The 19851-nt window shown below is 43.3% G+C and overlaps 1 protein-coding gene across 1 annotated transcript; it reads left to right on the top strand.

Annotated features, from left to right (window-relative positions):
* The first annotated feature begins 7382 nt into the window (after positions 1-7382).
* LOC139051075 (uncharacterized) lies at positions 7383-18273 on the top strand. Its single transcript, XM_070528149.1, has 6 exons — positions 7383-7589; positions 7660-7760; positions 11786-11885; positions 13730-13827; positions 16288-16507; positions 18143-18273. Exons 1-6 carry the CDS (start codon positions 7397-7399, stop codon positions 18223-18225), a joined length of 795 nt encoding a protein of 264 aa, XP_070384250.1. The 5' UTR covers positions 7383-7396; the 3' UTR covers positions 18226-18273.
* The last annotated feature ends 1578 nt before the right edge of the window (positions 18274-19851 follow it).

The raw sequence follows: 19851 nt of genomic DNA, 5'->3' as shown, positions 1-19851 counted from the left end.
AGTGCGCTTTTTGTCGTAAATTGGTGGAAAGTAGCGCGGCTTCACCCTGGGATGCTGCTAGCTACAGAGCAGAAGCAAAAAAAAAAAAAAAAACTCCGCTTGAGTAGCACCAGAGCCGCGCCCACCACTACAACCTCTTTTTGAGCTTGTTTTAGCTGCAAAACTGCTGCGCTGAGAAAGAAAAATATTACCGCTATCAGCCTTTAGTTGGGTACAGCTTTTTGCGGCTATGCAGGGGAATTGCTACGAGCACAAGACGCCTGCTTCTGCGCTGTTCTCGCGCGCTCATGAGCCAGAGACTTAGGCGTGTTAGCTGACAGCTCGCGCTCTTAACTACCACTGTATACAGAAAGCTGTCCACGATTATTGCATCTGATGAATATTAACACGTCTTTGCGGTGCGTGCTTAAACGATGCGGTTTAACTCGTCCTACTGGCAACATGGTAACGCAAGCGTACTGAAGCTAACAGAAGCGTACGGCGGGCGCTGCCGAAATGAGGGTAACTTGTGGCGCCACCTGTTGCGGCGCCCTGTCCCTCCTGAACAGTCACGTGATATTTACGCAGACACGCGCCACCATAGGAGCCGGCATAGTGAGCAGGTCGCGAGCAATAAAGCCGGTCGTGCTTCATAGCAACCTTTAGTGTCCCTTTAAGCGAGTGTGGCACTAGTCTCACATTTAGCTTACGTTTAAGTTCTCATGCAAAATCTGGTATCATATAGCCATAGTGATGTTGACGGCATATGATAGCATGTGGACTGTTTTGCTGTATGATTTTCCTGATCTAAGCCACATTGCAGTCCTTCTGTGAGGTTGAAGGGTGCCCTTGCCTTGTGTTATCTGCCAATGTTCTCTTACAGACAAAGTTCTTTAGCCACTAAAATACTTCCAATACCAATTATGTTTCGCTGCCATATGTGTCAGGAACAAGCTCCTATGTCTGTAAGGCTGTTTTGCCAAACTTCAGAGTTTTATCTTTGCACACTACCCACCACGGTTGCTTAGTGGCCATGGTGTTGGGCTGCTAAGCAAGAGGTCGCAGCAACCACATTTCGATGCGGGCAAAATGCGAAAACACCCGTGTGCTTAGATTTAGGTGCACATTAAAGTACCCCAGGTGGTCTGAATTTCTGGAGACCCCACTATGGCGTGCCACGTAATCAGATGGTGGCTTTTGCACGTAAAACTCTAATTTAATTTTCACCTTTACACATTGTTCAGGGTGAACAACCATCTCCGGATAGTCACTCACCGTATACACTATAATGTGCCAAAGACTAGTGGCAACAGACTTTTTCCACCATGTAATGCCATCTAGCAGCTGCCATAGTTTATGCAAATGTGGAAATATATGAGGTGGTATACGAAAGCTCCTGGACTGGGTGTACAGAACGGTTTATTGTTATCATACGTTGATTTAAGCTTAACACCTTTTGAAGCAGTCTCCGTGGGATTGAATGCATCTGTCCCAGTGCGTTTGCCAATCTTGGAACACCCTCCTATCACCTCACCACTCAATACATTTACTCATGTGAAGCACATGCTTTTCTTTTATCCCACATAATGACACCAGCCCGGGAACTTTTGGCTAACACCTTATACCACAGCTTAGTCCCAAAATACCATACTACACACATGCACAAACATGCTTTGAGAATCCCTTCTATGGAATAAAATAAATTGGTCTAAGTATTACAGACCATGGTCGTATTATAAGACTAATTCTTTTCACAGCTTGCTTTGAGGAGTATTTCATCATCATCATCAGCCTGGTTACGCCCACTGCAGGGCAAAGGCCTCTCCCATATTTCTCCAACAACCCCGGTCATGTACTAATTGTGGCCATGCCGTCCCTGCAAACTTCTTAATCTCATCCGCCCACCTAACTTTCTGCCGCCCCCTGCTACGCTTCCCTTCCCTTGAAATCCAGTCCGTAACCCTTAATAACCATCGGTTATCTTCCCTCCTCATTACATGTCCTGCCCATGCCCATTTCTTTTTCTTGATTTCAACTAAGATGTCATTAACTCGCGTTTGTTCCCTCACCCAATCTGCTCGTTTCTTATCCCTTAACGTTACGCCTATCATTCTTCTTTCCATAGCTCGTTGCGTCGTCCTCAATTTGAGTAGAACCCTTTTCGTAAGCCTCCAGGTTTCTGCCCCGTAGGTGAGTACTGGTAAGACACAGCTATTTTAGACTTTTCTCTTGAGGGATAATGGCAACCTGCTGTTCATGATCTGAGAATGCCTGCCAAACGCACCCCAACCCATTCTTATTCTTCTGATTATTTCCGTCTCATGATCCGGATCAGCCGTCACTATCTGCTCTAAGTAGATATATTCCCTTACCACTTCCAGTGCCTCGCTACCTATTGTAAATTGCTGTTCTCTTCCGAGACTGTTAAACATTACTTTAGTTTTCTGCAGATTAATTTTTAGACCCACTCTTCTGCTTTGCCTCTCCAGGTCATTGAGCATGCATTGCAATTGATCCCCTGAGTTACTAAGCAAGGCGATATCATCAGCGAATCGCAAGTTGCTAAGGTATTCTCCATCAACTTTTATCCCCAATTCTTCCCACTCCAGGTTTCTGAATACCTCCTGTAAACATGCTGTGAATAGCATTGGAGAGATCGCATCTCCCTGCCTGACGCCTTTCTTTACTGGGATTTTGTTGCTTTCTTTATGGAGGACTATGGTGGCTGTGGAGCCGCTATAGATATCTTTCAGTATTTTTACATACGGCTCATCTACACCCTGGTTCCGTAATGCCTCCATGACTGCTGAGGTTTCGACAAAATCAAACGCTTTCTCTGGGTATATACCTTCAAGAAATTTTAAGCATTGGCTTAAGGAGTATTTAAAGGGGCACTAAAGAGAAACACTGAATCTGTTGGGACTGATAAGGTACTCTGGAAGAACGCTAGTTTTATTGATTTAAATGCAATAAGTTGATATATTAGAAGAGAAAATGATGGTCAAAGTACCTTTTGTGAATTTTGTGCTGATATCTCAGTGCAGGTACACCAGTGTGACATCAAGGATGCCACAATATTCTTCTTGCATATAAGCTGTTGTGGTTCACGTAATGTTTTTGAAACTTCCCAAGTTAAAAATTTGGCTCTATTAGAATTCAATGTAATTCATTCTGACCAATGAAAATATATCTACGCCTGAAGGGACAAAGTAGGAATCCATGATGTTACAGTGAGACGGTGCAGGAACTCCAAGTGTCACCACCAGACTTCCATTTTTTTTACATCTTTTCTGGCTTACCAAGCATCTAAGAGTGGCTGTTTTGGCATTGCGGAAGAGCAATGTACTAACACTACCCAAAACAATTTTTCTCTTGACCCGCCGTGGTTGCTCAGTGGCTATGGTGTTGGGCTGCTGAGCACGAGGTCGCGGGATCTAATCCCGGCCACGGTGGCCGCATTTCGATGGGGGCGAAATGCGAAAACACCCGTGTGCTTAGATTTAGGTGCACGTTAAAGAACCCCAGGTGGTCGAAATTTCCGGAGTCCTCCACTACGGCGTGCCTCATAATCAGAAAGTGGTTTTGGCACGTGAAAACCCAAATTTGATTTGAACAATTTTCTCTTTAGCAACTCTTTAAATGGCCTCAAGACCGAATTTATCATTCAGTATGCTTAAGTATGTCTTGTTATTGCAAACTACAGCAACACATTTTTGCACATCAGCCATTGGCACTGTGATGTGTTCTCCAGTGCATTTGGCAAAGACAAACTGAGAGAAACTGTTCTTGCAAAATGTCCCCAATACATCGCCGCATACCCTGAACACTTCTATGTGGAGCACAATGCGTCTCAGACATGTGCATTTCGCATGCCCCTCAAAACAAACAGCAATGATGTCAATTAGACGGCCAAAGTTACCATCCACAAAAACAAAAGAATTTACTCTCTTTGATTTATCAAGTTCCGCAGTGCAAAATGTGAAGGAGCCTATTGCCATCTTCTTATAGTGAATGCCATCAGTCCTGTGCACACCCTTGCCATAGAACATGACCTCCCCAATTTTCACACACTTCTTTCTCAGCATGTAGCCCTTTACTAGCATTCGGAAAATGTCGTCAACATCAGCGCTCCTTTTTGTGACATGATGCCATAACAGTGGAAGAGCCTGCATCAAACAAAACTTTTCGACAATCTGCCTTTCAGGGTGTCTGGTACCCCTAACCATCTTTGTAAGCTTGCCATTCATCGATTCAAATGGGAACATGGAGTAAGCCCACAGGGGGCCCCATTCCTTTACGGTGTCAGCCAGGTGCAAAAGTAAATGCGAATTAAAGGTCATGTTACTAAGGCCATAGAGCTCCTCATATTCCCGCAAAAACTTTAACATTCTAATCTTTATGGCATGCAATTTCTCAAGTGCGATCCGGTCACTCAACATGCAATGCATCATGTCCACAAAAGACAGCCAATGCTTAAGATTTCTTGAAGGTATATACCCAGAGAGAACAACAGGTGAGTATAACAGTAACCAGTTTCGCCAGTAAGCAGCTTTCCAGTACTTCACTTCCTTCAGCGACCTAGGCAGCCTAGACATTTCCCAGACAGGACGTATGCCCAACAACCTTTCATCGATCTCTTCAAACCGATCACGAAGGTGAAAGCCCTGGATGCTCTTGACTTGAGCCATATTAATGTTGTTGCTTTAACAAAGCCGGAGCACACTGCATGCATATAATCAACCACAAAGCCAGAACAAAAAGTGAATGAAGCCAGAAGTGTGAGAACGCTTGTGCCTTTGACTCCACAACTTGCTTTCTGTCTTAGTGCTCTGGCTTTGTGGGCGTGCTGAATGAACGAGTCACTTGTGCGCAGCTTGGGCATAGACTTTGGCGCAGAGTAGACACGGCAGTGGCCGTTGCCTCGGGCAACCACCTGCCCTGGGGATTCACACCGACCACAGCCATGTTTTCCATTAAATTGGGTCATGCCCATAAGTTCACTCCTGGCTACACTATCAACAGTGCAAGGACCAGGATACACTTTCGTTGTTCTCTCACAACCTTCAAAATCCTGCCACTTTACACCAGTAGATGAAAGCTCATTCATCTTGAGCACAAAAGGCAAAAGAAAAGTGTTCATAGCCGGTTTGTGGTTACCGAACCATAAACCAGCTAGAATTAGATTATTAGCCCGCTCTTTGAATGGCAATTCATTTACTTGGGCAAGAAGTGGCCAAATTCCATAACTGCTGCTTTCAAAGAGTGAAACGCCATCTGTGTTGAACGTTAAACTGATATCACTAGCGGAAAGCGGAAGCTTCCGATAACCCACGCTGTCAGTGATGTCAGTGATGTCAAGCGAAGCTGACTGCTGAACAGGTATGGTGCGCCCTGCTTTCATAATATCTCGTACTTGCCCTTCAATGTCTAACACAAAAAAGAATGAAGCTTTTTTTACAAGGTCAGGCACCTGAAGCTGAGCCTTGCATTTATCACACGTAACTTGTGCAACCTGTTCAAGAGGGCCAAGGTACGATGAACAACTATGGCAATAAAAGTGCCTGGCTTTTTTCATGTCGACCCCATTAAAATGTTGGAAGAACGTGTACTTTGACGTTGGCAGCAGCGTTCCTTCCGGTACATGAGCATGGAGGAGCTTCAGAAGACTTTCAGTTGCTTCTCTTGAAGCGTCGTGGTGAATGCTGTGCCCCATAATGAGTAGAAGGCTTTCGGCCACAGTGACTTTTGAGCCTGGGTACAATGGTTGGTCCTGTCATAGGTACAGAAAAAGATTCATGTTAAGAATAGTTTTAATCTGTCTCACTTACACAATGCTTAAATAAAAAATTTATAGCTTGCCTAAATAGGGTTGTGGAAACAAGCTTTAATAGGTCTTAAATACACTGTTTTCTGATAATTTTATATTCCTTGTCAAGGAGTTTATTGACAGGGTACGCAAGAAGCTAGAGGTAGAACTCGGTGTGGAGGTTTTTCCCTGCAAGTAGCCAGAACCGGCAATTCTTCATTGAATTTAATAAGCTGGAGATGCGCCTGGCTGACCGGCAGTTCTTTGTTACCTATACAATTTATAACAGTTATTTCTAGCCTATGCATTTGTATGTGAGGCTACTACAGCCTATAACAAACTGACCGTTGCAAACGGTGACCGATTGTTTGCTACCTACATCGAATAGAGTGACTTATTACCACTGAGAGTTCAGCTAATCGTTAAAAATGAACATGAAGCTTCTCTCCTTCACTTTGGATTTTTTTTCTCTAGTCGACATTGTAATGTTTGTTTCATTTCATCTTCAATGTAAACTCAAGTCACGGTAATTCTGACACTCTGGAGCTTAATATTTCTGTAAAGTACCCGACAATGAGTTATATAAAATTGGAGATGAAATAAGAACCTAATTTCACTAACTTAATATAGCCCATGGAGTTTAACTTCATAAAGCAAAGCTTTGGCGATCCGTGTGGGTACCGTTAATTTAGATGCCCTAAAATATTACCAGCTCAGCGTTCGTCTCCGACGGTGCGCTATCTGGTTCTTCGCCTTCTGCGGCTTCGTCCAATTCACTTTCGCTGGCGCTGTCATAGTCGTCAGTACTGCAGCGAGTCTGAAGTGTGTCGAAATGCAGTTGAGATGAATCATCAGAATCCAGAGGGGCGCTATTAGCCTGTGAAGTGTCGGGACGGGGCAATGGCGCACATGCAAAAGCATTGATGTCACAGCTCTCATGGGCCGTCTCTACGGGGGAGCGCGGTTGCAGGTGTTCCACGGAGTCCGCAGAGTGGTGTCCTGAAGATCGGGCATCACTGTCGGTGGCAGCTAGCGTCTTGACACGATGTTTTGTGCGAACCGGCACTTCAACTTCAGAGTTCCAAAGGTACTCGATATACTTCCTTTTTGGTGCCATGCCCACGCATTTGTTTGGAACGATAAACGAAATCACACCTACAGAGCACAAAGCAACCAAAGGCAACAACAAAAACCCGCGGACGTACGCACGTTGTACAACGACGAACACCAGCGAATGGCTGTGGCGGCGGCTGTGGCTAGGCTAGGCGGCTTGGCTACGAGGGGCATGAATGTTTGTTTGATTTATTTTAGTTCATTTCGTGAATTTTCCGCACTACCATAGGTACCTTAGTACGACATTACCCTTGTTATATGTCCGTTTAAACACAATTCCTTAATTTTTTAATAAATTTATGGATTTTACCTCTCGGATTATGCTTGCGTGTGTGTGTCTCTACCATGTAAGGTTGTCTAGACAGCAGCGCCATCGCTCGTTCAGCCTGGCTTGGTATAAATATTGAGGCAGGCCTAGCGGTGACGTTTCCCACGTGCGCATTTGGTTGTGTATAGATATATTTTTTGGAGCGAAGCGGCCAGCTTGAATTCTAGAGCATGACGCATGTGCTGGTGAAATGGCTAACAGAAGAGTCCTGGGACGTGTATTCGGTGCGCGCCATCGTCGACGCTCAGCTGGGATTCCGGCTGCTGACGGAAGAAGGTTTTATCGACCAGGTCCGGGGCAGCACTGTGTCGATAAAGTGGACCGATAACTCGGCGCCAGCGGAGGCACAATTACTCGATTTTGGTGAGTGCAGAATGGCACAATGGTTGTAAATTTCCTCATCGCGAATGTGTTGTACGCATCAAATACGCAGGCGTGCACAAAGCACTGGAGAAAAAAAGAACCCAGCTTGTGAAAGCGGTCCTGCAGCGGAGGGGCGAACAGCCACTGGGACAGGTGGCGTCAAAAAGAAAGGTACACCGGCAAATGTTTTCGTCATTTTGCTATTAATTTGCTGTTGCCAAAGCTGTGCTTATTGCGTACCGCCGCGGGCTGGCCCTTGCGCCGTACTCTTTCCGAGTGCGGTGCAAGGCATGTGTTCTTGCAGTCGCAGTCTTGCACTGGTGAACCGTGTGCGAAAGGAGATTAAAGTTGTGTTTATTTATACCCTCAGGCTCCAGAGGCATTACAGGGGGGAGTGAGTAGAGCAGGATAAACAGGCAAAATACAATGAGTAAAATACTTTCTAAATATATAATTTTAGGTGGTGGTAACAGCACAAACAATTATGTTGTAGTTCTTTGTTCTGATATCACGTCGGCTTAAGAGGCAAATAATGGCGATTAAATTACGCTAAAAGCACTTTCTTCTAAAGCTCACCTACACCTGTGCAACTATAGTCCTAATAAATATAGCACACTATCAGAGTTAGCACTAATTTCTAAGTGCAAGTAGATATTGCATAAAGGGCTGGATATCTCCAGCATATTTAAGGAATAATGACACACTAGTGCAAACATGTTGGTATTCAGCAGACTTCAGTTGAAAAAAATGCATTCCATTGCAGAGCATGTTGACTGCAGTGAAAGGCGCTTTCACAACATCGGCTTGTCAATATGTGTGCATATCACGTAGCCCCCTCACAAAGATTACATCCTTCAGCAGAACTTCAGTTTGGCCTAGTTAGTGTTTATTGCATATCAGATTGACCGCAAATAAAGACGGGGACAGTGGAAGAGAACACAAACGACACGGGCGGTAACTTTCAACTGGTTTATTCACGGCAGCCCGTGGGCATATATGGACAAATAGAACATGCACAGAACCCAACAAACAAGAACACTCATCAGCCTAGCGAACAACCAATTATAAAAAAAATCTATTTCTGGTTTAACCAACCGAATGGAAGTGTCACTAACACAGTCTTGGCCTTTCTTTTTTATGTGATAAGCCTTGATCGGTTCGTGTGCAGTCTGGTCCTGGCTTCTCCCCAGAATCTTTATCTCCTTAAAAAGAGGTGCACAGTGACAGGCATTGCAGTGCACAGGCAAGTGCACGAATTCATTTTTCGTTAGCTTTTGTTCGTGTTCCCTGGCTCGATCATTCAGGTACCGTCCTGTCTGCCCTATGTAGGATTTGCCACACTCCAGGGGGATCATGTACACAACTCCTACATAGAATTTTGCATGCGGCTTGGTATGGTTCTTGCCACAGCCTTGCCTTTCATTAGGATCCCGACAGAGCCGCCATCCTCCTGGCGTGTGGCAAGTCCTACATAGAGCAGACAGGACGATACCTGAATGATCGAGCCAGGGAACGCGGAACAAAAGTTAACGAAAGATGAATTCGCGCACTTGCCTGTGCACTGCAATGCCTGTCACTGTGCACCTCTTTTTAAGGAGATAGATTCTGGGGAGATGCTAGGACCAGACTGCATGGGAACCGATGGAGGCTTTTCACATAAAAAAAGAAAGGCCAAGACTGTGTTAGTGACACTTCCATTCAGTTGTTTAAATTGGAAATAGATTTTTTTTTTATAATTGGTTGCCCCGCTAGGCTGATGAGTGTTCTTGTTTGCTGTGTTCTGCGCATGTTCTATTTGTCCGTATATGCCCATGGGCTGCCGCGAATAAACCAGTTGAAAGTTACCGCCTGAGTCGTTCATGTGTTCCCTTCCACAGTGCCCGTCTTTATTTGCGGTCAATATGATATGCACAGATTAGATCACCTTTAGTTTGACAGTATGATCAAAAAGTTGCTCATGCAACTACCACTTTTTTTTTAACACACTATGCGTCATCTTGTCTTTATTTTGTACCTTGATGCTTCACCAGAACATATGGACTTTCAAAGAAATGTGCATACGTGCAAATATGATTTTCAAGCGATTTCAGCCCCATTAGAGCTTGCCCCTGCACACGGGACTGTTGCGTCACTGCAGTGCCCTGTCGGACCAACATTGCAATAGTTGTACAACAGAGTTGTACCGTAAACTATTTTTGTTCTTCGTGTTACAAAGTGTGCAGTTTCTTTCTTACACTGACAGCAACTTTTTCTGTTATGCACCGCTCAGCACGTATGTGCCGGGTTATTCGGCACTGACACAACCGAGCACCTTCGTAATGGTAACAGCTTGAACAAAATGACGACAGAGTGAATGGACACAGGACAGCGCTTGTCCTGTGTCCATTCACTCCGTTGTCGTTATGAGCATATACCAACTGGTCCAACTTTCCGCTTTGATAGAGCACATTTTCCAGCTGTTTTCATGCAAAATTTAGAGCACATAGGACACCATTACTGGGCTCATTTCTGCCCAAGTGGAAGCGTGGCTGTTAGTTCATCTACTGCGTGTTGCTTTTTGAGTCTAAAACTGAGGCAGCAATTTCTTGCAGGAAGCTCACCCTTCTTGCACTGTTAATAAAGGGAAACTGAGACATCCACCCATTCGTAGCAACTGCCACAAAGAAAACTCATCGGTTCCTCGAAAGAAAAGCCTCGCAGTTGAAGAAAAATTCATTCTGGTCCGGGAGTGCGAGGCTTTTCTTTGCAGCAATTGCTACGATTGGGTGAACATCTCCATTTTCCCTTTATTAATTACTTCTTTCCATCTTGCGGGTTTCCACAGAACTATTACATCAACCTCTTGCACTGTACTGTATCTGCCAGCTGGTAGTCACTGTATTTAAATGTAGGTCATTCACAGTCAGTTTAGACATTTATCGTGACAAGCACACATGCACACAACCAGTGAAATAAATTGTCACAGCGAGCTTTGATTGTGTTGACAACGGGTCAGTTAAATTGGTATTCTTTTAATCTTCTGTTGACAAAATCAAGCATAATGTGCTCAAAGAGAAGGTGATGGTTGTGAGAATGCATCATCTACCTATCTATCACACTGTGAAATAAATCATTAGCTCACCTCTGTCAGGGGCTACATGCTATGCACATGTGTTCAGTGGTGGTACACTGGTGCCAAATTATGCCAAGAACAGTCCTCTGCCATTCTGCTCTAATATGACATATAGCAGAAGATTGCACCAAGCCTGTGCCAAAGAAAGCATAGGAACAAGAGCGTCATTTCGAACATGCTGCCTTGCTAGTAAAACTGAAGCAAGAATTGAAAATGCGCTATCATCATCGTAGAAGTCAATGGAGTGGCTATACGTAGCCATGGATATAGCCGATGTTGTTGGTCCGCCATTTCCTGTTTCTGTTCTTTTGTTGCATTTCTATCCAGCGGAAGTTCATAGGTATTGTTACTGTGCTGTTTTGTTATTTGCGCTGTTTGTCCTGGAGTTCTGCATTCCTTGCAGCTTCAATGCTCACGAGCTAGCTCGCTCAAGGAGGTTGTTGGATCAAAAAAGTGTTGTATAATATGGAGTTGTACATTGTCTAGAACAGATCTTGATGGCCCCACTTCAGAAATACTTCTTAAATCGTGCATTAAATTATGGAAACTTCCTTGCAACCCTCCATGATATGAATAGATTCCATAGTTGTAGTTAAAACAGCTTTCTCTTGAACAAAGCACAGTTATCCTTGAGATAGGGTGCATTAAAAGTGAAGAAACATCTGGACGCCATCACTACTGCATTGGTTTAGTTGCACAACTCCTAGGTTGTGGTAATTATCACACTCTTGTTCTGCAATCTTTTTTTTTGCTTGCTTGCTTGAAGCCTGCCAAACATGCAAATGTAGCTGTTGCAAGTTGAAAAAGTAGAAAATACTTCAAACGACGCAGAGTGAAATCCATTATTCTAAATACAATTAAATTATTTTGGTAATTTTTTATTTCAAGTGCCTTGTTCATGCACTTGAAATATTCATGCACTAATATTAAGAATTGTCATTGCTTTTTGTGACTTTCACACAAAGTCAAATAAATTTGGTGAAGCACTGTTTACTAAAAAGGAAGCCATTGGATTTTTTTCACCCTATGCACTTGATGCTTGATTAAACTGTCATCTTGACTCGTGCAATATTTATGGGCACAGTGTGAAGGGTGTGACTGTGAGGCCTCGAGAAAGGTCGTCGTCTTGGAGGCCCAGGTGCAGGAGCTGAAAAAGAAGCTAGAAGCGGCAAACAACAACCTTGGTGAGATATTTATTTCCACACGTCTCAGATTTTTTTCCCTATATGTCACATATTTCCGATCCAGATACCTGCATACGCTTTATTTATGTAGGAGCCAGACATGGCTATTAGAACAATTGTAACAAGTATCGCCACCTGCATTGCAAGTGTTCTATTAATGATTGCTTTAGTGATTAGTGTATAGGTGTAATGTCTGCCACCACAAATAATGCTTAAAAAATTTGCCTGTCTTTCTCTTATAGGCTTTTTATTTGCAAATCACTCACCGTTTCATGAAATGCCTGGTATGAATAAAAAATTTTATTGCTGCTATTTCACTGGAACCTGTTCTGCCATACACTAGCTTAATAGACGCAGGATGGTTCCAAGAATTCTGCCACAGGAATAATTCCTAAATGTATTCAATCGGTGTCTTTCTTACAGTGCATTATGCAACAGTTGTATAATAAATGATAAAGTAGCCGGAAAATTGAGGCAGGTAGGTTTAATAAGCACAAAACAAATTATCAGCCCTATGTTTTCTTAAATGAAGTTAAAGGTGCTTTGCAGTTAGGTCAGTAAAAAACGGGCTAGCAATATATCTTGCAACGTTCATTATTCTGTTTAGGTGGTGCAGCACAAACTAAGGCCATCACTGTTTCACTGGAATATTTTAGATTCATGCTTCTTTTTGAGGACAAATCTTCATTATCGTGTAGTCATTATTTTACTGAAAACTTCTAAATATGGGGGGTATCCCTGCTAACACACACAAAAAGTAAAAAACAAGCCTTCTGTGCAGATGAAATCATCTGTATGTTGTTAGCAACACTTTGGAGAAGCGATGCTAACAACATAGATTTTTCTTAAGAGGTTGCTTTAGCTCCGGAGCACCTATCTAAATACTTTTTTTCAGCAACCACTGCACTGATTTTTTTTGACTTGGTTGCACTTAAAAAGAAAAGTTAAAACCTACTGACTGCAGGAAGCCAAAATTTTATATAGGCCATCAATATTTTTTAGAAGATTCTTAAAAATTGAAAATAAAAAAAACTCTTATCGAATGTACAACTAAGCAATAAAAAATGGTATCAGAATTCTGTTACTTACTACTAGTAATAAATCTGTAAGCATGCGAAATTGCCGTAATATATACCATTAATTTGTGAGTAGGACCTTTGCTAAACGCTCATAAAAAATTGCAGCAATTCCACATTATATATAAATTCCTGTGTCACATTTGTTGGCTGTAGCTGTAGCAAATGCAGTCTACAGAAGCACGATATTGCTTTTTGGTGCAGAGTTATGGAGTTGTAAACTTTTGCATTATTTTTTTTTAGGCATGCCACTTATGGGAATTTTTGCGAAAGATTCCAGGCCCTATAAAAGAATTCTGCTTCCTTGAGCCGCTAGAATTTTTCTTTCAAATGTGACAAGCTTCTTTCAGATTTGTCTAGTGTTGCCTCATAAAAGCATTTGTGCATTTTACATGTATTTGAATGGGAAATTAGGAGTTGGCAATGAGCTAAAGCTTCCTCTCAATGGTTTCTTTATCACTGATTAACCGACTTTCTATTTGAATTGTTTTACATGTGCACATAAAGCTTTTATTTTCTTTAGAACTTGTTTCTTGTTAGCTGGTACACCTGTTATACAGTTGACTGCTAGTAATTTAGCATCGTATCTATTAACTGTATTCACAAATTCCAAGAGGGACTTCACCACTTTCACAAGACCAGAATGGTCTATTATTATTATTATCAACTATTACACAGACCTAACAGGTGCATGACATGTAACTGGAGTTCTGTGCAGTTATGTATGAAATGATGCCATGTTTCTTTCCTATTCTGTGTCTGCTCTAGAGTCCTTCGCAATGCTGATGAAAGCCAACAAGCTAGTCAGGAGGCTAGAGGGCCTGGCGGACGTGCAGAAGGCCACACAAGTGGTGCAGGCCGAGCAAGTAAGATGCCTGTTCCTTGAAACATTTATTAATTCATTTATTCAGTGCCATGTGATTTGGTGGGGTAGGCCTGGACCTCGCCTAGGTTTCGACCAAGGGTTGGTGGCCCCTTTTTGTCTTCCTTGGCTCGCTGGACAGCCCAGAGGGTGCTGCAGGTCTGAGCTGAGCAACGCAGCCTCCCAGCGCGCTGCTGTCGCTGTTTGAGGCTGCGTCACCGTTATCCTGTATTACAGCCATACTTTCCCATAGGATATGCTCCAGGGTGGCTCTAGAGTCGCAACATCTGCATTTGTTCGTCGTGTATAAATCTGGGTGTATTAGATGCATAGTAGCTGGGCTCAGATAGGATCTGGTCTGTAAATGCCGCCATTTGACAGACTGACTTTTCCTTAATTTTGGGGTTGGCAGCGGGAATGTACGACTCTGAAATCTATGGTGTTGTGTAATTTCGTGAAGTCTGGTCCTTCGATCTTCCCCCTCATCTGTAGTCGGTGAGGCGGGGCTAACCCAGGGTCGGTCCGTAAGCTCTCGAGCCATGCGGTGCGCTGCCTCATGGCTACTGTCTGGTACTGGGTGAGCGGCTGTCCAGATAAGATCGACACTTTGTCGTGGTTGTTATTAGCTATGTTTAGGAGTTGTGCCGCAGAAACAGCAAGGGAAATAGCTATCGCGCTAGCCATAGCACAAACACAAGTGGGCATAATCGTCAGTGATTCCCAGACGGCCATACGAAACTTTGCCAATGGTCGAATCTCCCCAGAGGCACTACGACTCCTAAAATTGAAACATTTAGGCTGGTATTTTAAGAAGCCAACAAAGATAACGCAGGGGAGATTGCTTGTACTTAATAATTGAAATAAATAAATAATAAATTAATGTAATTGAAAGGGATGAAAAAACAACTTGCTGCAGTGGGGAACGAACCCACGTCTTCGCATTACGCATGCGATGCTCTACCAATTGAGCTACCACAGCACCGTCTTCCCATCCACTTTCTGGGGTATTTATATGTTGCTACTAAAACTAACCTTGGGAGTGTTAGCCAGTGCCCTCACTAACCTTGGCAGTGGATGTTGAACAACCAGTTGCCTTCACCGAAAAAGACCACATACTCATGACGCCTGTGGCAGAAAGGATGTTCCACATCCGCCGCCAAGGTTTGCAAGTGGTGGTGCTGGCTAACATTCCCAGGATTAGTTTTAGTACACAGTAACACATAAGTACCCCATAAAGTGGATGGGAAGGTGGTGCCACGCTAGTTTAATTGATAGAGCATCGCACATGTATTGCGAAGGCATGGGATCATTCCCAACCTGTGGCAAGTTGTTTTTTCATCCACTTTCCATTCCATGAATTCATTTCGATTAGTAAGTACAAATTAATCTCCCCTGTGTTGTCCTTGGTGTCTTCGTTTGTTGGCTTCTCATGATACGATTACTAAAAATTGGGCCCGTCAGTTAACCCCCTTCTCGTCCTTACATAACGAGGGTCTCGAATCCCGCAACATTGATGCCTTCAGGCAGCATGTGCGGGTTTATTGAGCAGATACCTTCACCCAGAAAGATCACATACTCGTGACGCCTGCGGCAGAAAGGATGTTCGACAGCCACTAGCGAGGTTAGTAAGTGGTGGCACTGGCTAACATTCCCAGGGTCAGTTCTATTAGTAAAACATAAATACAACAGAAAGTGGATGGGAAGGCGGCGCCACAGTAGCTCAATTGGTAGAGCTTCGCGCTGGTAATGCAGACAGCATTTATGGTTTGTCAATACTCAGTACTCAATCGTAAGATGCCATATGCTTAAAGCTCATTTGTGAATGTGGTTTAGACACTAGTAAATTTACTATTTTTGATTTGGGACCGGTTTTAGGGCCAAATTTATACTTAAGAAAGAAAAAAAAAGAAAAACAGTCCCTGACCAATATTTCAGCCCGATTTTTGGTGCCTGCAGGATTAATTGAGCCTTCAAATACTAACACCATCCATTTATTAATGTGATGGAAACCAAAATATTGGCCGCCATTACATGAATGATTCATGAGTAATCATAAGTATTTTCCTTTTTCTCTGCTGCAGATAATTCTTGTTGTGCCTATAGATCAAAATGCTTGTCTACAGAACACTTTTAGAAGTCCTCATATGAAATATAGGCATCTTGAATAATGGAATGATTTTTTAGTATATTTCGCCAAATATTATTGTCCGACTTCTGTACTATTTTTCAACTACAGCTAGTGTTGCAAGTCATGGTATCGAAAGTGGTTTTGCTGGAATGCAGGAGGGCATTTGACCTTGGATTGTTATATATGCAGAAAAAACTATAACAAACTAAATTCATTGTTTTATTAGATCAAGTGCAAGCTCTTTTTACATTTAAAGCATTGTAATGCCTGCGTTGTGTGTACATAGCCCTTAACTAAGGAAATCTCAATGTGTCTTTTTTTGCCTTCTTTATGCAGGTGGACATTGGAAATGGCATTCTGGTGGAAAAAACAGTGCTCAGCCGCCTCCGTGCACACTGCGGTGGCCTGCCCACGAAATTTGCCCGCAACCTGTTGCGACATGTCTTCGGAGATGAAGGCCTCCGAGGAAAATCCTTGTACGGGAAGGGGTCCAACACCAACAAAGAGGGCCCAGTGAAAGAAGGGCTTTGCCCGTTAAAGCTGAATGCTGTCATTGGTATGTAGTAGCTTAATCCACAAAGATGCCGTACATAGAAAGATGATCCTTGTTTATAGCATTGTGTACTTTTAGGCTGTATCACATCGATGCACTAGTCTAGTTGTGGGTTCTATCAAGGCTGCAGTGGCCGCATTCTGATGGGGACGGAATACAACAATACTCATGTGCCACGCATTCAGAGCGTGTTAGAATCCTGGTGGATCAAAATTAATCCTGAGCCCTCCACCATAGCGTGGGCCACACAAAGCCCACAGAATTTTTAACACAAGAATCGCATCTTGCAATCGAGAAAGATGCAGATTTACTTTCACAGGATGAAAATTTATTCCCGAGCTATCAGGTAGCTTTTTATTGCTATCTGTGGACCACTACCGTTTCTACTCGCATAATGATGGCACCCCTGAATTTTGTCATGAAAATTCAATTTTTTTTTATTTCCCATGTAATGATCGTACACCGAACTTGCTGCAGCGATATGTCATGTGCCAAGTCTAGCTAATATTGATAGCGCTTACCATCTGTCGAATGCTACACAAACGAAGCGGTCTGCACGCAACAAACATTCTTAAGTAGATGCCTCATTTCATTACTTTCATCACTTTCCGCACTTCCATGACTAAAAAAAGCTGCAACCAAACTTGCCTTTAGTATGTGTAGGCTTTATAACGGTTGTGGTCAACAACAAAAAAGGTGCCTTTCGATTCTTTTCATCTGCACTTGTGGGCACGCAACAAATCACGAGCGGCAGCGATAGTAGCCAGGTTTACACTGATACGTTAAAAGTGTAATCTATTCATACACCAACGCCTGTAACACAGCCAAGATATTCCCCCACCCTTAGCGGAAACATTCCGTATTAGGATAGTAGTGAAGACAGATGCCGCAGGTTCCGCAGCATGCCGGCCATGTGTTTCTATGTCACTGGCACCTAAGCGTGCCCATGTGTTTCTGTCCCCTCAAAGTGGACATGGCTACGTTATTGCCGCAAACTTGCTGATATTGACAATACTATTCATTACTGATACGGAAGGAACTGTTTCAATGCACGTAATGTACTCATGAGAAGAAAAAACGCATTCGGCACGTTCGGCTTGCTCCACCGGCCGCCATTTTTGTTTTGGTGTCCCGCAGCAAATGCAGGAGGAAAAATTTTTTTCTTTTCGCAGAAATTTAACCCGCGTGATGATCGCACCCCTGGTTTTGCATCCATTTTTCTGACAAAAAAGTGCGATCATTATGCGAGTAAATACGGTACATGTTGCTCCCCATAGATCCCATTGCATTTGATATTTGACTGAAAGCCATGAGCAGGATGATTACACATGCCTCAACTAACCACTTTACCAGTTTAACTTGTGGTGTGCTGTGGCTATAACTTAGCACATCAAATATTTTCATTTAGCTTTAGTAGCTAACCTCGCACATTATCACTAGTGTATGTGGAATGCGTTCTCACACATTGTGATGATGACACTAGCTCTGGAAGTGGGCGGTTGCAAAAGCTGTGGAGGCAGTTTTGGTGTTGTACACGATACACATCGGCTATGTGTGGTCTATGATTTGGTTAAATACAGTGTATTTCACTGGCTGATTGCCAAGTTTTGTTAATTTTGTCCTTTTTCTTCCATGCAGGGTACACGTGCACCCAGTTTGACACTACCACTCTCCAGATCAAGAGCAGCCTATCTTCCATGATTAGCAGGGAGATTAAATGAAACTACTAGGATATACAAGACATGCTATTTTTTTCCGTTCATTTAACCTACCTGTACAGTGTATAAGAAGCATGTGTGTATTTATTAAATGTTTTTAACTTCTTTTTGTTGAGATTTGTCTTATGTGCAGCATACGTATGAGTCACATACATGTTGTAAAATGTGCTGCACCTTTGCTTGAGATATACACGTAGAAGTAGGCTTCGACGTAGTAGTTCTGCGGAAACCCGCAAGGTGGAGAGAAGTAATGAATAAAGGGAAAATGAGACATCCACCTGTTTGTAGCAATTGCTACAAACAGGTGGATGTCTCATTTTCCCTTTATTCAGAAGTAGGCTTCACATATCAAGCACCAAAGACAGCTGCAGGCACGTGTATACTCTAAATAATATCTGTGGATCAGGACACATCGAAAAACGTTACCACATGGTGCCTAATTTTTTTATAGCCATGCTTTAAACGCCAGTAAAATAATGCACAAGCTCATTAGAAGTTCATTAGGAAGACATTACAAAGTCGAAAGAAAACTACTCTGGAGTGCACATTAGGAAGACATTTCATGCTCGCAAGAAAAACACTCGTCAAGTATTCTACAGAAAGACGGTGGCCAATATGTTATAGAATGACATTAGGAATACATCAAAAAATTCCAAAGAAACTCATCAGAAAGTCAGATGACTGTGATGTCAAAACTCGTCAGACTTTCATATGAAACTCATCTCATATTTTCATAAGGGCACTTTCTGTCTCCCCCACACACAAACGCACTCTCCCTCACACGCACGTACTCTCTCTCCATCCGTCATACGCACGCACGCACACACACACGCACACACACACACACTATACGCACGCACAGCCATCCACACAAACACGCACACATTTCTTCGCAATCGTGCATGCTGAAATTCGAAAACCCGTTGGCACGCGTACACGTTCACACGCGTCCACGCATGCACCGTAAGCGCGCGCACTTGCGCACGCACACACGCTGCAACCGCTCACATACGCTGCGAACGCTCACACACGTCGCGAACGCTGACACACGCATACACGCACTCGCGAGCATGCAAACGCAAATACGGAGGCACACGCCCGCACACTCATACACAGAGCGAACATGCGCATAGAACCATACCCAGGCACGCTCAAGACATGCACATGCATAACCACTCTGTACCATCTCGGCTGCTTCTCAAAAGCCTGCACGTGCCAACAGGCTACATAACACTCCCTCTACCAATACCTTCTCAATGCCAACTGTAATAAATCGCTTTATGGTTTAAATTTGGCGCTTTTTCAAGCCAATGTGCCCTCTGGTGGGAGGGTGCAAAACGATTTTCTCCTGTCGTTGGACTTCACCTCCCCTGTCTGACTTTCTTTAACTGCTTTAACGTACCACCAATGTTCCGACTAAGTGCCAAAATGCATATGTTGCTAGAAGGGACTACCCTCTTGTTGTCGTCATTTGAAACTTTTTGACCCTCGCCCTATATTCTGAAATATAAATTCGAAAAAAAATTTTCCCATTGAGTTACACTTGTGCGTTGCAGTGAAGTTCCGAAGGAGAATGTCCAGAATTCCTGGACATGAAGTGACTTTGATTAGATTTCCCCTGACAAAAAC

Source organism: Dermacentor albipictus, chromosome 10, assembly GCF_038994185.2.
Source record: "Dermacentor albipictus isolate Rhodes 1998 colony chromosome 10, USDA_Dalb.pri_finalv2, whole genome shotgun sequence".
In the NCBI taxonomy this organism is placed as follows: Eukaryota; Metazoa; Arthropoda; class Arachnida; order Ixodida; family Ixodidae; genus Dermacentor; species Dermacentor albipictus.
The sequence above is the reverse complement of the archived record's forward strand: the minus strand, read 5'-3'. Positions and strand labels throughout refer to the sequence as shown.

What these genes read in the sequence shown, in the direction of transcription:
- LOC139051075 (XM_070528149.1), top strand. Translation starts at nt 7,397, where the DNA reads ATGACGCATGTGCTGGTGAAATGGCTAACAGAAGAGTCCTGGGACGTG. An exon ending in AGGTGGCGTCAAAAAGAAAG is followed by an intron (nt 7,761 to 11,785) that starts GTACACCGGCAA and finishes TTATGGGCACAG; the next exon opens with TGTGAAGGGTGTGACTGTGA. An exon ending in AGCGGCAAACAACAACCTTG is followed by an intron (nt 11,886 to 13,729) that starts GTGAGATATTTA and finishes TGTCTGCTCTAG; the next exon opens with AGTCCTTCGCAATGCTGATG.